Raw genomic sequence first — 23,490 nt, 5'->3', positions numbered from 1 at the left:
TAGTATATATATATATATATATATATATATATATATATATATATATATATATGTACATGTGTAATAGAAAGTTTATGAATATACTACGTGGTTGTAATGTATGTGGAATCTTGCATGTTGAACATTGAAAGTTGCTAAATATTTTCAAATTGATGTTTATTGCAGCGAGAAACGTGCTGTCACGTTACTACCTTGCTTGGGTTCTGATATAATTTTTTTTCACTCCTCTATCTTCACGATTGAGCATAGGTCTTTACAACACTAATAGTTTACTAATCAATGTTCGAAACAAGGGGTTTAAGAAAGAAATTAAACTAAATTACATTGTTTTCAAAACAAGTGCATCATGATTTTTAAACCTTCCTTTACGCTACTTGTTCCCTTCCTATGTTCACTCACTAAGTTTGTACTCATGTTTTTAAAATGTTTTAGATTTTTTTGAGTCAAAGTTGATTAGATCTTAGACCGAGGTGCTCCTCCCTATCCATTGCTCGGTAGGTTTACCATGACATTAACTGTTAGTAAGCATGCCCAGAGTCAATCCGCTGAAGATCAAGTTCTAATTACGTATATATGACTACTTGTTGTGAAATGCTGAGATTCACTTGTCAAATTATATGTATGTATATAATGGTTGATGATGCCATTATGAATACATGACTGGGTTTTATAAGTTGTTTTCAAAGGAATTGTAATTAAGCATTATGAATTTCGAATTCTAAAGGAATATGGATTAACATATAAGATCATTTAAGTAAGCTTGCTTGGGCTTGGTGGGCTGAGTTCATTGGTCCCTTGCACCGATTATGGTCCGAAAATTAGGTTGTGACAGCTTGAACCTAGTGAATCATGCCCACATAGGTCCTTGTACCGATCATGTTCCCAAAAATAAGATGTGACGTTTATATACTGAATATCAACTGTTAATTTAATTCGTATTGTTTCCGTTATCAAATCATGAGGCAAGAATTACATACGATTATGTATTCTAAATTCCTACTATATCTTAAATTAGTATAAATTATTTATACATAAAATTTGATCTCTTATTCTTATGAATATTAGAAACAAACATATTAATTATTTCTATGAACAATTGAGTTGGTTTGGAATTGTTCTTAAACATGTGCTGTAAAAAAATTCACAAGCTAATGTAAATAAGTAAATAAAGCAAGATCACTGTCTTCTGAGGGAAAAAAAAAAACTTAAGGTCCCCTTTGCTCAAGAAAATTTTGGGGGAAAAGAAAATAAAACTCTTAAAAATTATTTTCTTATACTTAAGAAAATAAAAGAGAAATTTATAATAGACTTTTTCCTTTGATTTTCTTATAAGATGACAAGGAAAAACAAAGGAAAGCATACACATCTTTTTATTTGTAGTGGGGTCGGAGTTTTTATTTTTCATTTTGTCTTAATAATGTAAAATAAATCTTAAACTACAAAAATTGATTTTCAAGCTCAATTTTTTTTATAAAAGATTTTTTCTAGTAGCAATTCATTTTCAACATTTTATTGGGTAATGAAATTTTCCTCACATAATAAACAAAGTGAGAAATTTTATTTTCTTTATTGTAATTTTCCTTTCCTTCAAATTTTCAATGAATTAACATAACGTTAAAAAAAAAGGGGGGAGGGTCCTTAGTAGTTACTTTTCTAAAATAATATGTAAATTATTTTTCATTATTATGTAATGAAATAGAAAACATTATTATGTAAATTATTTCACTATAGGTGAAGTTTGTGCTTAAATTAATATGTAAATTAAAACATTATTCTAAAATAGAAAATCTATTTTTCATTATTTTACCAATAAAAAAAAGTCCAACGCTATTATTGTTGTCGTACGGAAACGAATTTCTTGCTTTCCTCCCATTCGCCGCCTCCTCCTCCTCCTTTTCTCCGCCAGGTGGGGATACCGAGGCTGAGGCTCTTCCTCCTCCTCCACCGGCTGACGCACCGCAACTCCCACCTTCGACCTTTGAGCCACGACCACAGCAACAGCATCAGCCATCAGGTTCTCCCATTTCACTTTTCTTTTTCTTTCTAATTTCTATTACATATTAATTGTTTTGTTTGATCTTTTGGCTAAAACTTTTTTCAAATAACGTGGTGTATACAGCTTAAAAGGTTGTTCGAAAAATAAAAGTAAATAATTAAAAGTAACATCATAATCGATTAGAAACCAAGAGATGACTAAACGTAACACCAATCAAGATAATGAATTTTATTCTCCAAGAAAAGTATGATTGTAATTTTTAATTTTTAATTTTTAAAACTGTAATATGCTTTTATATCCAATTATACTTATTAATTTTTATTTTTTAAGGTTTGGGTGGTATAATGTTCATTGTCTTGAATCGTTCAAATTTATGGTCGAGTTATCTTTCCCATTACACTTATTATTCATTCCCCCAATTTCTATTTTCTTTTTCTAAATAAGTCTCAATCTTTTCCCAACGATGAAAATGGAGCAGCTCAGCACCATAAGCCCATCCAGTTCCAAATACGGACGACTTCTTACGAATTGTTGGAATAAGTAGCTTATACCCAGAGTTTGAAATTGGTGGAGGTAAAGGTTTTTACTGGAGAAACTCACTTGTTATTTGCTTTATCATTTGTATCTTATTGTTTTGATTTATCTGCTATTTGCTTTAATTTACTGCTATTGGGAAAAATGAAGGGTTGTTGGATTTAGTTAAAGGATTCAATTATTCTTCAATTTTCATTTCTGTTTGTTGTTGTTAATTGGAATATCTGTTATATTTGATTGCCAGTTACTTTGCACTTAATGAATTTCATTGATAAAACAATAGCAAAGCAAACTGTATGTTCTGCTTAAATTTGTTGTTATGTACTGTATTCCATTGGCACAAATGTGAATGGTAATCTCGAACAATTTAAGTTCAAAAGATTAGGATGACAAATAACTTGTTTAACTGAAGGATGGGTTTGTGCTTGCTTAAAACCTTCCTCAAACATAAAATTGGGATTTTGGATTTAGAGCTTAAACTGTCAATTTTGGACTAGTAGTGGGTTCTGAGTAATATATAGATTAAATTGAAGAAAAACTTTGGTGATATTCTTAATTTTGAGTTGGAGCTGATGCTATTTTAAATAGTTGTTTATGGAATTTAGTATAGTTTGGGTTGAATTCTAAAGTTTCTTTTTCTAGGGACAGGTGTCAATTGGTTTGTTGGCTGTATTCATATTGTATTATGCAAATTATTGATGCATTATTAGCCTGGAAGAAACTTTTAATCTTAGTGGAGAAGCATCGTGGGTAACAAAACATGATTTTTGTGAAAAGCTTAAGACATAACAGAATATCATTTGGCCCATTCAACTCATTTTTACAAATGAGATGGAAAAAACCAGTTGCTTCTGCTCAGACTCGATTAGAAACCAGAACAAGAGATTTAAAGCTGGACAAGCTCATGACACACATCCACAAAGTCAAAACCATCCTCAATATTCACCACCTTATGTCGCAGCGAAAGCGTGGTCCCTTTGTCTCTGTACAGCTGATGTCACGGTGGAAAAATATTGTGGGTCTGAATGTGGGCATGGGTGCGTTTGTTCACAAATACCCACATGTGTTTGAGGTATTTATGCATCCGCTCAGGAGGAACTTGTGCTGCAGAATAACTCGAAGAGTGAAGGATTTGATTGATGAGGAAAAAAATGTTGTGAAAGATTGTGAATCAGAATTGGTGCAGAGAATAAAGAAGTTGCTGATGATGTCAAAAAATGGGACACTTCATGTTCATGCTTTAAGGCTGATTAGGAGAGAACTGGGCTTGCCCACAGACTTTAGAGATTCTATTTTAAGAAAATACTCAAAGGACTTTAGGTTAATTGATTTGGAAATTGTTGAATTGGTTGACAGAGAGAATTTGGCAGTGGCTGAAGTAGAAAAATGGAGAGAAAAGGAGTACAAAGATAAGTGGTTGAGTGAGTTTGAGACAAGTTATGCGTTTCCCATTAACTTCCCTACTGGGTTTAAGATTGAGGGAGGATACAGGGAGAGAATGAAGAACTGGCAGAGGCTTCCATATTTGAAGCCTTATGAGAAGAAAGAGGTTGTTAGAGTGCGTACTTGTGGAGGTATTGAGCGGTTTGAGAAGCGAGCGATTGGGATTATTCATGAGTTATTGAGCTTGACAGTAGAGAAGATGGTTGAGGTTGAAAGGTTGGCTCATTTTAGGAAGGACTTTGCTATAGAAGTTAATGTGCGTGAACTGCTTTTGAAACACCCTGGCATTTTTTATATATCCACCAAAGGAAGTGCTCAAACTGTTCTCCTTAGAGAAGCCTATTGCAAAGGGTGTCTGGTAGTACCAAATCCAATTTATGTTGTTCGAAGGAAAATGTTGGACCTTATCTTGCTAGGGTGTCGAAATACTAGATCATTGCAATACCAAGAAGAAATCAAGGAGGAAAGAAATGGTTTAGTTTTTAAAACAAGCGGGGAAGGCAGAAGAGATGGGGACTGGGTTCTCCCAATTTTAGATAGTTATGATGGAAAAGTCCTGGAGAGTCCAGGTGAAATCAATCATTCCGAGCAAGCATTTGATGATTGTGAGAGTGAAAGTAGTCAAAGTGACGTGTTCTTTAAGGATGACTCTAGTTGATCATAAGGCACTCAACATTTTGCGACATTCAGATTCTTGCTCATAAATAGCACAGATACCAGCTTGAACAGAGATGAGAGGGTGATCCACAATCTGCTGCTACAGACAATTGATAAACCTCAAGACAGTGAAAGAGTGTAACCCTCTTATTGCTTACAGTTCATGCTTTTTCTTGTTGAATGTTGCTATGGCTCCATTTGGAATGGAGGAAAGTTTTTTCCAGAAAACATTTTCATGAGTTTAGCTGTTTGGAAGGGAGAAAACAGCTTCCTCATGTAAAATATTTTGCAGTTACACCCTTGAAGGTTATAAGACATTTTCTTACTAGTTTCAGCTTGGTTTTTCCTCACCTTGCTCATTTGTTTTAGGCATTTTCTTCTTTTCTATCTCTCTCTTCTTCAATTTGGGCATATGTCTCTCTATCCTTTGATTTGGGTGGGTTCCATCGCTCTGTCTCCTTTGATTTGGGTCTTGGCTGTACGCTTCTCTCCCTTTCTCGCCCTCGATCTGTCCTGGGCTTGCATTTGCTCTGCTTCTTCAACACAATCAGTAAGATTTCTTATCTCTATTGTTTGGTTTGCTCTACATATTCTATTCTTTCTTATACAAAAGACAGTGTCTGGCTTACTTTCATGTTCTGTTGCTGTTTTGGGACTCGTACTTTTGGTTTGATATGTTTATCATCAAAGAGCATTGAAAAGCACTGATAATCTTATAGAAACAAGTTATACTGACTTGAATTAATGGGAATTTTTTGGGGTTCATTGGCACTGTAGTGCAGTGGTAAAATTATGAAATTACTTCTTTGTTTGTTTTGGTCAATGAATCACTGACAATCAACAAGTAGATAAACTTAGTTATGTTGTTACCAGTTATCTATTTACCTGATGTTTTCTTTTAAATAATTTTGCATGTCATTGGAGATTCCCCTATTGTGAAGTGAATGAAACATATATGTAGCTGGGTATAACTGTCTTGTGGATTGGTTTTTGTGCTTGTTTCTGCTTCCAACATGGAAACTTGAGGTATGATGTCAGTCTTTATCCTTATGATTATTCTCGTCTGATTTGGTCTGACTACTGGTTGCCCGAGTTCTTGTTGAGTTGCTGCTGTGAGGGAGGCATCTGTTGCCTGCAATCATTTTGGATGGTAGAATTGAGCAGAAGGCATTCAAATATGCTGGAATTACTTGCTTTAATCCAGGTTCCTTCCCAGATGAGATCACATTCGTTGCACGTCGTCCTTGTACACAAGAAGTCGAGTATTCAGCCCTGTGAATTTCAAAAGTTTATGGCTTCCACATCCTTTAGCATGCAGAGAATTGAACACGGGAAAAAAGAATTGCTATCTTTTTTCATTGTCCAATGACAAAATTGTTAAGATTTAAGTTATTAATGTCATAGCACTTGCAAATTAACCTGTCAACTCTTTTCTGTTGTAAACTAATCTCCATGGTTTTGGTGGAACCATGTTACGTCTATTGCCAAAATAGAAGAAAATTGCATTGCATATTAGTCAAAAAAGAAAAAATAGCTGCATTGTGTTCTTGTCCTCCGAAGCTATATTTGGATGTATCAAGTTTGGTCAGAACTCTAAGTTTGTCGTTTGTGATGAGATATAGCTGTTACAGTGCTTCAACGCAGTAGGGGTTATTGTAATTAGCCTACAGACTAAACCTGAACATAATATGTTTGTGAAAAAATATTGGAAGGGGTTTGGGGCTTACAGGTGAGGCTTGGGAAATCTTTTTGGATGTTTTCTTGAGTAAATTGTGTTGCTGCTATTGGTTGTTTCCCCTGACTGATGAAATGAGTTTATTGTTTGTAAAGCACTAAGGTGAAGCCATGGCAGAACCATCATCTGCAAACACATTAAAGAACAATGCAGGAGCCATTTAGCCAAGAAGCATGAAAATGGAATTTCTGAAACATGTAAACTGTTGTACATTGGTGATTAATGACAGTTTTGTACTAGTATTTTGATATTGCTAGTGCCATTTTTCTTATTTTTGATTCATTTATGCTTTTCCAAAGTAGCATTCTGGACACCTACATCTTTAAAAGAATTTTACAATTTCATTATAAATTTCAACCTTCCATATAATATATGAGGTAGGATGAGATACATACTTATCATTCATCTCATTATACTCTTTATCTCAAAACTCGAATCCTATTCTTATTTTTTGTCTTTTAGTTCTAGAGTTTATTACGAGTAGGATGATTAATTATAATTTCTTAATAGTTATCATTATTTAGGATAAATATTTTTAGGATGATTAATTATTTATGTGGAATATTTTTATTATGTAGAATGATTATTTAGATATCTTGTACAAATGATGAATATGTTGTCATGGTTTAAGGTTACATTCCTAACCCCCAGCAAACAGAATAATTTTGACATAATTGGCAAGTTTTTTTTTTTTTTTTTTGTTTTTGGAAGTTGAATAAAGGTATTTTGGTGCCCTCGAAATTTAGGTGCTGTAGTGGATTTTATTGGAAGTTTGAGTTTATATGGGGGCATCATCCTACAATTAGATTAATTATGATTGCCACCAAATTATGGGGAATGGGAAAGCAAATAATTCTGAAAAAACATCATTCTTATTTCATGGTCTGTGCATATAATAAAGTGCTGCAAATTACAAAAGCAGAACAGAATATTCTGCAAATACTTCCAACTCAGAAAAGAAAAAGAATTCCCCAGCCATTCTATGTGACAGAATCCAAGATTAATCCTCTGCCAAATGTACTAAAAAGAAAAACCCCACAAAAGAATCAATACCCCAATATGCCAAAATTCATACATGATCCCAACAACTCTAATTAACTGCACAGAATAATCCTTGTTAACCCAAGAACCATACATGAAACAGTGAAGAAAAACAATGTAACAAAGTCCCTAGCAGACCATTTCCTCACAGCTTTAGCCTCCACCCTCAAACTCTTGGCTCTCCGAAGGGCATCAACCTCTTTCAACAGATCAAACTCCACGCCTTTCTTCTTCAACTCCTCCACACACTTGGCCAACAACTTCCCATCCTCTTTTTCCCTCTCCAACAGCTTCTCCAAGTGCCCTTCCACATCAGTTTTATACCTAACCGCCCAGGTAATTCCCATGGAACATAGCAAAGAACACAGAGATGGGATCCAAGACCTATGGCAGGCACCGGTGGGAGGGTCCTTGGAAGAAGAGTTGAAGAGCAGGAGGAGAGAGATGGAGTGGAAGAGGAAGAAGAAGATGTAAAGCTGAGTGATTTCTTTACGGACGGAGTCGATTTGAGTCTCCTTGAGGGAAATTCTATTGAAAATGAGCTCCTCTTCTTTCACCCACTGTTTCAAAAGCAGCCTGTGGGTTGGTGTTTCTGCTATTTGGTGAAGTGGGTGTGGTTGTTTTGACTCCATAATTGATGGGTTTGAGCTTTGATCCGCCATGGATATATACAAGACAAAGACAGAGAGAGTTGAGTTGAGTTGAGTGACAACGAAGAAAAGTGAGGAAGAAAGAGATTTTTGAAGGGAGAAATAGTAGGGAGGGACGGGGGGGTTACGGTGGTTTTGTTTTCTCCAACGGTAAACAGGGAGGGTTTTTTAATATAAATCTTCGCAACGGTCGAATTGGGCATTTAAATGTTTTTCTTCTTTCCAGGAATGTCCTCGGGCGGTGATTGGAACTTGGAGCGTGTGAGCTTTCATAACGTCTTTTTCGTGAATGTCAAGATTCAAATTGTGGTGTTGAAATTACAGAATTGTCCTCCAAAACTTATTTTATTCCAAACTTGCTCATCCCTAATTTACAGCTCACTTTTATGAATCTATCACACTCTGCCGTTCATATATTGTTGGCCCATCCTAACACAAAAGCCACAAGGGCCTTTTTCCTTATCGTGGGGGGTACAAAAAGAACCTAAATTTAATTAGATACCATCTAATTCCTTTTATACTTGGTCGTTATTGAATTGTCTACTTAAGCCACATTTAACGATTGGAATTTTGTTTTTGAGATATAATGCTTTAAAAAAATTTAGAAAAGTCATTATTATTCTATTATATTCAATTAAACTTTTATATTTTTATATTAGATTAAATAAAAACTAACAATTTACTGTTTATTATTAGTTAAAAAATCACTTAATATTCTATATTCACATGATACTGATACGACATTTATATGGAGGATGAAAAATGTTTTGAGGTTTAGGCAACTTTTGTTAGGGGAGCCAAAGACAAGTAAGTAAAGATTAAAAATTTAAAAATTAATATATTGAACTTAATCAATAATCAAAAGATTGGTAATAGAAATAATTTTATATAATACTAAATCAATAAAGAAAAGACATACAATAGATTTTTCTAAAAAGTTGTGTTCAACTATATTTTCTGAATTCAAATTCATCAATTAAAAATTATATACTGAAAAAATCTATTTCTTTAAGATTGAGTGTTAGACATTTTGATTCACATTACTTTTGTTCATGAGTTGAAGCATTGAGATTTAATGATTCAAATGTAGAAGCATTTGTTAAATGTTTTCAACCTACTCATACTTTAATCAAACTTGAAAAAAAAAATTAATGCATTCAATATTCAATATTCTTTATTTTATTTCTATCTAAACTTATAATACTAAATATAAAACTATAATATATAAAATATAAAGAGTTAAATACAATATACAAGATTAATAATTTCTTCTTATATAATTAAGATTATTTAAAGATTATATATTTAAGATAATTTCCTTTCAAATAAATATAAACCGTAAAACATATCAAAAAGATTTACTCAAGATAATTTTCTCTTACATAACCAGGATTAATTAAAAAAATGATACATTGATAAAATTTTAAGCAACAATGCAACACTACAACTTATATTTGAGAATTATATAATAATTTATTAATTTTTAAAAATTAAAATCATGAAAAAGAAAATCCAAATAACAGAAAAAAGACAAACATGAAACTCACATATCACATAACAAAAAAAAAAAGAATATGGTTGATGGTTCTTAAAAATTTGAAAAAACAAATATTTAGAAACTTATAACATATGAGCAAATAGTATAAAAATATAAATAAAAATAATAATATACATTAAAAAATAAAAAAAATTAAAATTGAGTGAAGCATTTGAGATTTTTTTTAATTCTTTATTTGTATAAATTATTGAGCATGCTATTAAGAGAATATATTAAAAATTATAAAAATTTTATATACTATAAAAGAAATTTTAAAAATTTTGACCTCCCCAAAATTATACTAAGCTTCGCCTTTAATGAAGTCATATATCATGTTATGTAGGAGTGTGCAGCGATCGGTTGCAACCGAGCAACCGACCACCACTGTCGGTCATGCCGATCGGCCTTGTCGGCTGATCGGCTCGACCCTCGGGGGGGGACTCCTTCCCCCCCAACAGACCGAATAACAAGCCGGTGACTGCCTTGGTTTTCATGGATAGTGAAAGTATAAAAATGCCCCTCATTACATACTTTCCCTTCCGCCGCCCATAAGAGTAAAAGAGTAAATTCACCCTCAAAAACCTAAAACCTACCTTTCACTTCTGCAGACCGCCGGAGCCTAACTCTCATATTTTCTCTCTTTCCCCTGACGGCCCGACCCCCCTTATTTTCTCCTTTGCCTTGCAGCCTCCTACCTCTCCAACTGAACCTTAAGCCAGCAGTCGTCTCATACAACCATACCGGTGCCTATTACCGGTGCTTCTCACTCAAATCAAACTGAGCCCACAGTCTCCTAAAACTACACTGAAATCGACAGACCCGCCTATCCCAAAAATCGATTGAAATTGATTTTGGAGGGTTGTAGTTCGGTCGGTTAATTTGGTGAAAATTTTTGATCGGTTTTACAAAAAATCGACCGAAATTGACCCGCAACCGACTTTGCTCACTCTTAATGTTATGTCATAATCAATTATAACAAGTCAACATGACACGTTAACATAACAAGTAAATGGTATTTTAATTAATAATAATTAATCAATTATTAATCACAAAAATTAATTAAAATTTTATGAATAATTTATGATTTTTTTATATTATGTTATTTACTCAAAACCAAATTTAACTTCAGTAAGTGACAGTTTTTTCTTTATCTTATAAATCTGTGGTCCACCTCATCTTAAAAATTGAACCACAAATTCTAACAGCTGAGATGTCTGTTATAGACGCTATATATGTGCATAGATCTGAATAATTTTTGTCATAATATATAGCACTCCAGGCAGCATAATGCCTTGACAGGGATTATAGTAATTTAGCGAAGTAAGTAAAGCCGCACGTGGTCTACTGGCCACCAGGCAATGACATGTCACCAAGGATGCATAATTCAATTGAGTTTTATTTATCACGTCAATTCCATCATAAAGTTGGAAGACAATGCTTTGTCGTGACATGATATGACGAGCGTCAGAAAGGTGAAATTTGGTTGCCCAGTTTCAATAAATGTTGAAGGTAACTGGATGACTAGTTCGGCGTTGAGATTGCGATTTCCTACCCATTGTTTTCACCCAGAGAAAAACCAATTTAATTTCCAGCCATTAAGGCTGCTTGCCAACCCCTGAATCTTCAACTTCATTTTCATGGGGTTTTCTTTTATTTAATTGCAGTCTCTAAAGAATCATAATGAAAAGAAATTACATATTTTCTTCTTTGGTTTGTTTTGGGTTTTGATCACCTAATGTTACTGGAATTTGAATATTTAATTAGTTTCTTGTCATTTATTAATATTACTTTTACAAATAATTGAGTTCATAATTGGACACTTTTCAAACTTTTTCAATAGTATGTGTACGTATTTCTTAATTCAAAGAATTAAATTCATATCTGCTTCTCAATTTTTTTAAAAAAAGTCATAATTATCTTAATTTATTTCCAAGTGTATACTTCAAATCATAAGTAATAAAGTGAAAATAGGCTTTTTATCACAAAAAGTAATAAATAATTTCTAGTAACATAGCCACTTACAAAGCTGCAATGACAAGGGTAAGAGAAGAGTAAAGACCTTAAGTTCAAGTTATATTATTTTTTTATTTTAGATATAAAGAAAGAAAAACACAAACATATTTACACGAATCATATAAATATCTGGAAAAAGTTTTGTTAAAAGCAAATAAAAAAGAGAAAGGAAGGAATATAATCACAAGTTACAAAGCAAACTTGGGAAAGAAAAATAAAATAAACTCACCAAATGGTTAAAAAGAATCACAACATGCACATCTAAGATGATGTGATCACAACATACAGAAACAGGAACAGAAATGATAGTAAAAACAAGTAAAGCCTTAGCTCAAGTACTGATAAAAAGTGGAAACCGTCGAGACCTTATAATAGGATTGGTTTGAATCAAGGCAAGTTGAGGTTTCTGGGGAGTAGTGTAATTGCCCGAAAGTCTTGTTTCCATTGTTACCTGGACCCAAAGCTGCCCATTCTTGCATATTTCCCATCTCTTTAGGAAACATGAAGATGTAAAGCAAAGCAGAGCCAAGCAGAAGAAGAAGATACAGATATTTAGTTGAATTGAAGAATATGTGATAGGCCACCAGAGATAGATAATACATGGTGTTTCTTCTAGAGAGAGAGAGATGATAAACCCAATGTCAAGATGAGTTAGTTTGTAGGTATATATGCTCATGTAAAGCCTCCTCCCTTAATATATGCACAAAATAAACACGTGTTTGAGGGAAGCAACAAAAGCATGAAGACTGAAGATTTTAGTAAGATTTGAAGAAAAGAAAAATGGAAAGCAGATAAGTTGCTTTGATTTTTGGTAAGTATTTCTTTCTCATTTCATAAATGTCACGAAGAGCCAAGACTTTTTTTTTTATCATAAATGTTGCAGTTAGGGTTACATTTAAGGACTGATATATACAGATGCTTAACACGTCAACTTTAAGTTTGTTTGGGAAATGAAATATGAATAAATAGTACAAAATGCATTGGTTTGGACTTCGGAAAGTTTGTGCAGGACAGCAAGAGTGTGTGAGCAATTAATTGTGTTGGCAGTGCACCCCTACAGCTACACATGGGAGGGGACCGATAGTACTTCACTAAGGGGAATTATTATTGCTGCAATTGACTCATTGGGTACCATGATTGGAAGGGCAATTAAAGTACAATTCGGCAAACATCTCTTCTATGCCATTTTCTTCCCTTAACTAACATGGGTTATATTATTTCATTTTGTTTACTGAAAATGACAGAATTAATTTTTTTGGCTTCCAAAAATGTTTAAAGAGTTGAAATTTTATCTACCTATATTTTGTACAAATTCATTCACTCACAATGCAATTATAAGTTTATTTATATTAAATATTAGAATATGTTTGTATTTATTGTGTATCACACAAGTTGAAAACTAGTTATTATGTCATACAATGAAACTTCTTTAAGAAAGATGATAAATTTAAGAATTAAGTATATGTATAAGATTTAAGTAAAGTTATTTCTAAAAATATAATACTTGATTTGAATTGCAGAATCTCATGAATCATCGAGCTTTTAAACACAAGTTGCATCTCAAACCATTAAGTTGAGGGCATGCTTGTCTGGTGTCACACATTGTCACCAAAAAAGAAAAAAAACTTTTAAAAATATAATTATTTCTAAAATCAAATATATCAAAACTTGTTGAGATAAATATGATATTTTAAACAAACTAAAAAAGTCTAGTAAAGATTAGTATGAAAAAGGTTTGAAAATAATATGGGTAAAAGCAGGATTTTGGGAAAGCTTGGGGGAATATTATGAAACTTTTTTTCCCTAATATATAAGAAAAACTAGTAAACCTTGTTAAATAAAAAAACTAAACCTTAAAACTACACATCAGATATTAATGAAAAATCCAAAATTGTAATTGTTGAAATTACTTTATAGAAAACAACATACATGTTTTAAATAGTATGTAGGATGTAAGAAAACACTACTGAGTGAGACATGAATTGGTGATTGTATAAGCACATGGTGGTTGCAGAAAAAAAAAAAGTGATATATAATTAATTCCTGAAGTGTCGTTTGCCAGCTTTCGTTTTCTATTTTCTATTTTATTTTCAGTTTTATATTCTAAAATTAATAATAAATTAATTTGAAGAGAAGAACGGTAATATTTATAATTTTTTACAATTAAATGTTATTACAATTTAGTATCACTTAAATTTCGTATTACAATTATCTAAATACTAAATAATATAAATATAAATGTTTAAGACGATAATTATATAAAAAATGATTAATTTTATTTAATATCTAATTTTATTACATAATTACAATATTAATTTATTTCATCTCACAATTTTATTATTTAATACAAATAATTTAATAATATTAAATTACTTGGTTATAATTTTGAATATTCTAATAGAAAATATTATTAATAACTCTTATATGAATTTATTATTTTATAATCGAAATATTATTAATTGATTTAATATTAAATTTCAATTAATTTGAAATATTAATGTAATATTAACTTTTTGTATCAATTCTACTAAAATAATGTTTATTTAAGATCTAAACACTATGTTATTTTTCTTTTTCTTTCCAAAACTCAAAAAGAATTTGGGAGAAGAAGGATCCAAACTCAGCTCTTTGAGTTGAGAAATGCATACACCTACTTACAAGTTAAATGCTTTGATGGAATTTTTTTCAAACAATAGCAAAAGTAATTATCAATCAAATGCAGTAAAAAATCTAAAATATTTCTATTATTAGGGAAAAAAACACTTATTATTCTATTAAAAGTTTTGAATGTATAATCATGATAAATCATTCTAATGCACTTCATCTTTTTTTTTTTGTCTATCTTTTCTTTTTGAGATATGCTAAAATTAAGTCAGATCTTTTCATGTTTAAACACTAAATACTCTTATTTTTAATATTTCAAATATATTTTTATTATTTTTTGACATTAAAAAATTAGACAACAATATTATTCATTAAATGAATTAATGAATTAATTAGTGGAGGATAAATAGTCAATTCAGTGACGTCCTAACAAATAGACTAAAGCATTTGGGGATGAAAGGAGAAAGAGGAGGAGATAAAGCACTCTCTCAGGTTATTGGAGTACTGAATTATTGATCCGTATCGTTGGATTGGCGTGTGAGGCCCACAGTGATCGCCGCAGAATCTTGACCCTATCTGTCATTTCTTGGAATGTTTTGACGCCTTCACCTTACTCTTTTTCCTTTATATTATAATTATAATGTACCTTAGAGATTCATGTCCCTACATCTGTTTAGCTTGATAATATTAAAAATTAAAGGAGCATATATATATATTTTATTAATTCTTTTAAAATATATTGATTTTAACTTATAGAAGAATTTTATAAGTGACACTTGTCTGTGGTATTACTTGAATTTTTACAGGGTATTTGAAACATTTTGAATAATAGAATTTGTAGTATGTATATTTTATTAATTCTTTTAAATAATAGAATTTGTAGTAAAATTAATGAAGAGTACAAGAGAGAGAGAGAGAGAATGGTATTTTAGAATTAAAAAAAAAGGAGAAGTGTAGTAATATTTAGTCAATCATCTAGTAGCATTCTATAAAACTCTAATTCATTTTCAATATTGCAAAATGTAAGATGATATAAACTCTAACAATCGATTTAATAGACATTTTCTTTCAATTATTAGTCTATTATTACATGGAAATAACTGATTTAATTTAAAAAATTGCACGTAAACATGAGCATGGACTACATTAATTATTAAATCTCCATGGTGAAATGGGCCTCATTTTACATTGTGACCATATGAATATTTTTTTTATAAAATTATAATAGCGGAACAAGGTGAAAAGATGTAATTCTAACAATTAAAGAATTTATTTTATCATATATATGACATAATCACCATATAAAAAAATGAAAATAATCAAATAACGTGACCTAACACTATATATAATTATACAAAAATTAACTTAAAATTGATTCAAATCAATATGCTACGGTTACTAGAATTTGAAAAATTTTATAATTTTAAAGTCTCCTTGTTATGAAAACAAAATTGTCTATTTTTTTTTTATTTTTACGAATCGAAGCGATAAAAAGTTAAATCTTAATGGATTGTGACAGTAAGAGCAGTCTCTCACTTACAATTTCGTGTATTTTTTTATTATTACAAGTCGAATTTCATTGCATTAGGAATTACAAAAAAAAAAAAAATTCTCCCATCTTATATATCCCACAACTTTTCTTTTAGAATTTAAATTTAAGACTTTTACATGGAAGATTCAAGTTCAAACCTCCTTCGAATTAACTATGTTTCTGTTATAGAAACGTGAGAAAGAGTTATGATTTTGAATTTGGAAATGGAACTTGTTAATCTTAATCTCAAGAGTCCAAGTGTCTGCATGCAATTTGCCATTTTTTACACTTAAAAATTTTTAGTACTCCATCTTGACACATCATATGTAGCTCTCCATCATAATTAATAAGCAACAGAGTGAAGCAGACATGCAGCTCTTTGTTATGTCTCAAATTTCAATTCAAACTTGAAAGACAAGGACTGGACATAAATCCAAGAATATCATCATAGATCTAAAAAATAGGCCTGCTGGCTTTTTAATTAAATGATGTAGGAGATGAACAGCTGGGGGTTGGGATTTGGAATCCCATAGCTATAAATCCATGCTTGGATATGCGGTAGTCTCAAACCTGCATGTCATTGTTCATGGAGTTTTTTAACTTGGTTTGTGGTCGCGTAAGACAACAGGAATAATAAATGTAGAATCTATATGGGATAGGATATGTTTATTTGTCTTCTCCATGGTTACGTGCTTCAAAGCCCTTCAACCAATTTGCATTTCTACCTCAACATCAAAATATTTTATTTATTTATTCTGAATAATCCAAGTATTTGACTTGTATCAACTGTCTTACATTGCCATGAGACAAATGTAATGCCATGCTTTAAAATTCCATGGTAACCCTTTACATGTGATCTGGCCTTGGGAGGCTAGATGAAGACATCCTCCTGCTTGGGTGGACTACCCATAACACCAACACATTGGCCCAACTTTGGCGCAACGAGGTTGGGTTTGGCAGCTGGACAGCTACACCTAACTGGAGTCGATAAAGCCATGAGTCGGCCTTCTTCAGCCTGTCGAGGTGCACTGCACTACACCTAACTTTATGTCTTTCTCACCAGTTTATAGTTTTAATACAAAACACGCATATTAAGTAGAAATTTTTTTTTTTTACTTATTATCTTAAAATTTATCATATTTTTTATTAACGTGAAATTCATGATACTAAAATAAACGTACCTGTAAATAAAAAATTTATAAAAATATATTTTTTAATAAAAATTTTAAAAAATAATTACGTATATGAATATTTGATTTATTAATTGATACATGATTTCTCTACTTAAATAATAAAATTCCAATCTCCCTTCTCTGAATAAAAAAAAAAATCACAAAAAGGGTGGAAGTGGAATACACGGTCAATCAATATAGCTAAACCTCCAATGAAAAAGAGTAGACAGGGTCAGAACTAAGAACATCCAGAATTATAAGAAACATTGAGTGGTAGGGCAATAGTTGCTAAGCAAAACCTTCTTCTAGCAGGGTTGCCTTCTGCAATATGCTTTATCATTTCATACATGTCATGTACAAACAGATTATTTCCTCAATTTTCTATATATTGAACCTAGGAAACTAGAATTGGAATTTTAGGATGGGAATATCAACACAAGACAGGTAACTTTTAACTATGTATGGAAAATTCTTTCACATTTGATCTTTTCCTTCAATGTAAACTGATCTTGCAGTTAACTCCATTTTTTCAGAACACAATAAAACCTATACCTCGTAAGACTGATCTATAACCGTATTTACAATGAGAGGTGAAACAGACTTATTTATGTAATTCTAAACACAGCTTTGATGGAAACAAGTTGCTTATTTCCTCTGAGCTGTGGTTAAACCTGGTAAAGGATACCAATTTCGAGAAGGGAAGTGTGAGGAATCCCAAGTGCAACTGCAGGACGCCTACTATTACGTCTAATAAACCCGTAGATTATGTTAATTACAAATTTCTTCAAGAAAGAAGATGCCTCATTGGCTCTGATATGAGTGTTTGCCATCATGTAAGACACCCCAGATTCCTTTGCTTCCATTAGTTCCTCCACTTCATTACTGGATCGAGACATTTTCCATCCAGCTGCTTGCCTTCTTCGACCAGCGCCTCCAGCAATGATCTCATAACACGTACCAGCATCTTTGACAGGAAGTGGTGATTGCCCTATGGCTGCAAATTCTTCACTAATGGACTCGCGTTTCAGAAACTCTGAGACTTTTTCAATCAGTTTGGTTTGGAAGTCATAGCTATCACCAACATCCTTGTATCCAAACCTATCCATTGTGTTGTATTCATGATAAAAGTAATAGTAATAGTAATCTGAAGATAATAACTTGTACTCAGTAGCTTATGTTAGAATTATGGATTGAGGAATTTAATTAACAATTACCTTACAATGCACCGGTAAAAACAGAATTCAGGTGGGCCAACCCGAGCAACGTGGAAGCGCTGATCAGCTGGAACTTTTGGAATCATAACATTATGCAGGGTCACAAAGATGAGAATCTGATGGAATGCTGGAAAGCTTGCCACAAAATGTGCAAACATTGGTGGAACACCGGAGACAACATTGGAGTAAACTAGGCCAATTCCAGGAATCCTTGTTATTCCAAGGCCTGGAACAAGAGCAAGAAAACTATCCAAAGATACCTTATTGTCCAACTCAAATGATTGTTTTTTTGAAGTCCCATAGTGCCATATTGACATTAGAGACATGATTATTGCAGAGACAAGAAGGGGAAGCCATCCCCCTTTGTGTACTTTAGCAAGGCATGCAGAAAAATAAAGCAGTTCCACAGATCCAAAGGCTAGTACAAACAATAATGCCAGGAAAACACTTCGATTCCAAACAGTAATGATGATCAAAAACATCAAGCAGGTTGTAACAAACATGACTGTAATCACAGCAAGGCCTGTGTAAACAAAAGCGCAGACGAAAGCGAATTGTTGGCTTAGAGAGGAAGCAAAATGAGGGATATAGAGAAGGATAAGTCAAGAAGTCACAAACCATATGCATTGCCAATCATGTCAGTGTCTCTAAATCCATTAACAACAGCCAGGCATAGCATCATCAACATCCAGTTTACCTCTGGTATGTATATCTGTCCATGTATTTTCTTTGATGTGTGTATTATCTTCACACGCGGGAAGCAACTTAGTGCCCTGCACTGACTGATGATGGAGAATGTAGCAGAGATTATTGCTTGACTTCCAACTACCGTTGCAAGAGTGGCAATAATGAACACTGGCCAAAATACAGCCTCTAGAAGCAAAGGAAGAAATGCAGTAGAAACAAAAAAATCAGATTATTTATGCACAAACTTATGCATGCACGGACATAGATCCAAATTAAATGACAATGTGACATCTAATGATGCCTTTATTTGTTAATTTAGTTTAGAAATGAAGCAAACGATTTGTGTCCTTGTAAGGTGAACCATTTCTCTGATGAAGATTCAAGATTATGTCCAACAATCATATAACTATTCTTCGACTAAATAAAGTCATCATGCTTAAAATTAAGCTTCAAAATGGAAAGCAAAGAAGTTCTTTTTCAGTTGTAGAGATCATATAATTGTCAAGCTTACCAGGAATGGCCTTGTAGAAACTACTTTGAAGATTCATTCTATGCTTGGAGAGATAAGCAGCTTCACCCATGTATGCTAGAACTAAGCAAGGATAAACAACTGCTGTAAAGCCTATCTGTCATTCCATTTGTATTAGCAAAAAGGAAAGCTGTTACTGAAATAAAAGACTACAAAGCAGAAAGGATAACTGACAACATAATTTTGAGTTCTTACAATTGGAAGTTGGTAGTCAATCATAAAAATTGGCAGCACAAAGTAAAAGCAGTACTCTTTGAAATCATATTGTCTAAGTTTTCAAAAACGTATCAAAGCGTCATAAGATAGAAGGAAACAATAAGTACCCTGACAGAAAGCGGAGAGAAATGACCAAGATCAGCAAACAATGCTTCTGCACCTGAAAGAGAAATCATAGTATATTCAGGCTTACCGAAAAGAAGGTTCCTGTCAGAAACAACAAAAATTTATGGTCTTTCTCTGAAATACACCTGTAATGCAAAGGACAATGCCTCCGAGAGAACTCCATCCATCTTTTCCAGCTCTCTTGAAGAAATTGTAAATATAGTGTGGTGACACAGCGCATAGAACATGAGGATTCCAGTGGAATATGTTGTAAATGCCAACTCCAGTAATGCATATAAGCCAACCTATCAATATTGGAGCAAATAGAAACCCAACTCTGTGTGTTCCATAGTGCTGAAGAGCAAAAAGCCCAACCAAGATAATGCAGGCAAAGAACACAGTATGATCTGGCAAGTATGAACATGTTAGAAGAACCACAAAAAAGCCCACATGTGGTCATATATGGAATATAGAAGCAACTTTGGCTGTCATGGAACTTTTAGTCAGATATAAATATTTCTTCCATTCAATCCGATCACAATTTTTAAGTGTTGCAAATCCATAGAAAATGAAGTCATAGTTAAACAGATGGGAGGAGGGAGGGGGAGAGGTGTTGAAGAAGAAAGCACGATCAAGTAAAAATAAATAATAACAGATGTTCAAGTACATTTATTTTCATCATTTGTACTCAGGAATTCAGATGTGGAACAGAAGAAAAAACGTATTCTGATTGAACTTACTCTCATTTAAATCTGTAAACTTAATCTGTAAACCAGAGACTGCAGAGAGGACTGAAAAACAAAATCAAGGAAACCTGTCTAGTCAGCAAGTTTACTACAAATTCAATTGACATATGGGGAAAAAATACCGAACGTGAAAAATCAAAGAGTAGGAAAAAAATCACTTGAAAGAGCCAGAATGATTGAAATTATAATGCTCATACCAGACATAGTCGGAGTAAGGATTCCATCACCAATAACCATGCTTGTTCCAAGGAGAACAACGAGTAGTAGAACAACCCGAGAGCTATGATATTTCTCAAAGAACTGTTTTATGAGTAAACTAGTTTGTGTGTCCTCAATAGGTTCTTCAGACTTGTCAGTGGATACATGCTCATCTGCTACATTGGCAGTATTCAAAAGGCCCATCCTTGAGTGTCGGCAGAGCAATGAGTACAAAGCAAAGGTTCCTCCTGCTCAGGATGAACTATGTTCATTAAAGCAATAAAATGCTGGAAAGCATAGGTTATCGGATTAGTGTGGCACCTTCACCATTGTCATCGGCACCTAATACAAAGACTGCATACTTTAGAAGAGGGATGATTGTCAAGGTCCAGAAAATCAAAGAAAGAACCCCAAAAATCTCATGGTCTTCGCTGTACGGCTGCAATCTCCCAGAGAATGTGCTTTTATAGACATATATAGGAGATGTGCACAGATCTCCATAGACAACCCCGAAACTCTGGTAAGCAAGACAGAGAGTAGTCCTGTAGAATTTCTGGCAGAGAGGAATAAGAAAGCAACTGTTATTAATTGAAATAGTGATTCAGTTCTATATGTACTATTGATCACATAATAAATAGAGAGATGGTAGCATCACAATGAAAATTAGATTAACCATCCATTTCGCAACACCACGCAAAGTAAATGAATTTGTATAATTGAAGTTTATTGAACCGAGACATATCTAACATTCCAAACTCTTTTGCCTTCTGCTTGATTAACGTCAAACCGCGCAATTTAATAACAATATAATAAGATCATGCATAATATTTAAAAAAATCTTTAAACTGTTGAAAAAAAATTAAATAAGTTTTTAGTCTTCTATTACTTTCAATAATCCTTTATACTTTTATTTTAAGTTAAATATATCTTTATAATTAAAATTTGAGTAATTGTCATTAATTAAAATACATTTATCATTTTATACTGATGCGAAGTTGATGTGAAAGATGAAAGTGTCATATAATCATATCATCTCTCAATATCAACATGTCATGTCATTTTTTATTATAATAAATCAATATAATACATCAACATCACATGACATAAATTGAAGTGACATTCTGACCAACTACAGTTAATTTATTAATCATGAGAATCTATTTGGTTTAAAATAAATATATAAATTTGATTGAACGTATTAAAAAAATAAATATTTATTTAAATTTTTTAAATAATTCAAAAAAAATTTTAAATATTATATGGAAAAAATATGATTTTGTAGTTTGATAAATTATGTCAGTTAAAGTAGAATTGAAATTGAGAATTGGATAGAAGAAGAACCAAAATGCAAATCCTGATGATAAATTTTTAAGAAACAAAAATTGAAGGCAAAGGAACAATATGAAGATGAAGATGAAGAAATTCCTCAACCATCAAGATCATATTAATTTGCAATCAGTTCATAATGTAATATAAGACAAAGCATGTTGAAAGCAGAATCTAATTTGAACATGCAAGCAGTTCAGTAAAAATATAGCCTTAAATTACACCAGAATCCTTGCAATTATATCAAGAGATAATATATATATGTATAACATGATGACAGGTAAAAACAGGTCTCTGATTGTGAAGAAAAATACAAAAATGTGAATGCAACCACTGGAGTATACTAACAAGTCTTTAGATTTATTCCAGAGAAAACGAAACAAAACAAGAACCCAAAACTTCATTCTTTTTTTCTTTCTTCTTCTTTTTAACTTTCTCAGGAACCAAACAGGCAATAGAATTGTATGGAAATTCTTAACTGTAGACACAGAGGTAGACTGATGTAAGCACAACTTACCAGTCGAGAAACCTGGGTCGTTGAACCAGTCTCGGATTCCATACTCATCAGAAGTTGGAGAGTTGATATTGAATTCCTTATGAACTACAAGAACGACTTAAAACTTTTTTGTTTGAATTATGTATCTTAACCCTCAAAGGTGACTAAAATCAAAGCTGTTCATTTCAGAACATCATAGATACCCCAGAAAGTAAGGAAACAAAAGAGAAGATAAGTTAATGAACAGTATCTAGAACTTTGATTCTCTTGGGATGATAACATCGCCTTTAAAGGAATCTGATGAGAGAGACAGAGAAAAGGAAGTTTGGAGAGTGAGTTTTTGTAAAGGCATGCAGTTAAATAGAAAGAGTCAAAGGTAGCCCAAAGAAAGGTCCGTAGCATGACCTTCTTGGATCCACCCATGATACGGTGGTTACTAAAAACTGAACAGAAGGGATAAATCTCATTTTTGCCATTTTAAAGTGCACCTTTTTTTTCTTCATTGTTTCCTTTTGTCATATATGGCAAAATACTATAATTTCATTGAGTTTTAACTCCAAACCATCCACTAGGGCAGACCAAAATACTTCCTATCTCAACAAACACACCGAAACAAATTATGTTGGATCAACTCGGTCAATGGCCACTTAAGTTATTAAGGATATAATTTTTAATAATAATTATTTAAACTTCCTAATCAATTATATATATATATACTAGATGTTATGTATATGTTGAACGTTAGTTGTTATTTACATGTTAGATGTTGTTTATGTATAATTCGGATTATTCAATTTTATAAATTAAAAAATGATAGTAAAATTTTAATTTTTAGTGGGAATTGACTGAATTGACCAAACTTGTTAGGTTTTCAATTAGTTCAGATATCTCCTACATTTCGATTGGTTTTGTCGATTTTATGGTGAAATTTTGACATTTTCAAATTGAATTGATCGAATCGACCATTTGCATGGTCCTCTTAATAAGCATTAAGTTAACTTGATGTATCAACTCCTAACCAAATAGGGGTGAGCAATTGGGCCGTTTGGTTCATTTGGTC

The 23,490-nt window shown here is 32.4% G+C and overlaps 3 protein-coding genes across 4 annotated transcripts; 1 reads left to right on the top strand and 2 right to left on the bottom strand.

Annotated features, from left to right (window-relative positions):
• On the top strand, positions 1,819 to 6,647 carry LOC18594665 (protein ROOT PRIMORDIUM DEFECTIVE 1). Of its 2 annotated transcripts, none has more exons than XM_018125153.1 (4): positions 1,819 to 2,014; positions 2,475 to 2,569; positions 3,179 to 5,180; positions 5,555 to 6,647. In XM_018125153.1, exon 3 carries the CDS (start codon positions 3,291 to 3,293, stop codon positions 4,629 to 4,631), a length of 1,341 nt encoding a protein of 446 aa, XP_017980642.1. In that variant the 5' UTR covers positions 1,819 to 2,014; positions 2,475 to 2,569; positions 3,179 to 3,290; the 3' UTR covers positions 4,632 to 5,180; positions 5,555 to 6,647. The 2 variants fall into 2 exon arrangements, with proteins under 2 accessions (XP_017980642.1, XP_017980641.1); XM_018125152.1 differs by having other exon boundaries at positions 2,441 to 2,569.
• LOC18594664 lies at positions 7,216 to 8,205 on the bottom strand. The gene has a single exon (XM_007022290.2). It carries the CDS (start codon positions 8,066 to 8,068, stop codon positions 7,460 to 7,462), a length of 609 nt encoding a protein of 202 aa, XP_007022352.2. The 5' UTR covers positions 8,069 to 8,205; the 3' UTR covers positions 7,216 to 7,459.
• Positions 17,336 to 22,738, bottom strand: LOC18594662 (probable potassium transporter 13). The gene is made up of 10 exons (XM_018124098.1): positions 22,452 to 22,738; positions 20,930 to 21,161; positions 20,608 to 20,856; positions 20,405 to 20,455; positions 19,811 to 20,071; positions 19,667 to 19,719; positions 19,326 to 19,440; positions 18,746 to 19,000; positions 18,128 to 18,650; positions 17,336 to 18,011 (listed from the first exon to the last, which is right to left on the bottom strand). Exons 1-10 carry the CDS (start codon positions 22,497 to 22,499, stop codon positions 17,579 to 17,581), a joined length of 2,220 nt encoding a protein of 739 aa, XP_017979587.1. The 5' UTR covers positions 22,500 to 22,738; the 3' UTR covers positions 17,336 to 17,578.

This window comes from Theobroma cacao, chromosome 7, assembly GCF_000208745.1.
Source record: "Theobroma cacao cultivar B97-61/B2 chromosome 7, Criollo_cocoa_genome_V2, whole genome shotgun sequence".
NCBI classification, from domain to species: Eukaryota; Viridiplantae; Streptophyta; class Magnoliopsida; order Malvales; family Malvaceae; genus Theobroma; species Theobroma cacao.
This window is presented reverse-complemented; position numbering and strand designations above follow the sequence as displayed.

Excerpts from the sequence above, each read along its gene's own strand:
- LOC18594664 (XM_007022290.2), bottom strand. The coding sequence starts at position 8,068 with ATGGCGGATCAAAGCTCAAACCCATCAATTATGGAGTCAAAACAACCA.
- LOC18594662 (XM_018124098.1), bottom strand. The coding sequence starts at position 22,499 with ATGAGTATGGAATCCGAGACTGGTTCAACGACCCAGGTTTCTCGACTG. Across the intron at positions 20,456-20,607 it reads CCTTACTCCGACTATGTCTG|TCCTCTCTGCAGTCTCTGGT; the intron begins GTATGAGCATTA and ends TTTGTTTTTCAG. Across the intron at positions 18,651-18,745 it reads CATGATTGGCAATGCATATG|GCCTTGCTGTGATTACAGTC; the intron begins GTTTGTGACTTC and ends TTGTTTACACAG.
- LOC18594665 (XM_018125153.1), top strand. The coding sequence starts at position 3,291 with ATGATTTTTGTGAAAAGCTTAAGACATAACAGAATATCATTTGGCCCA.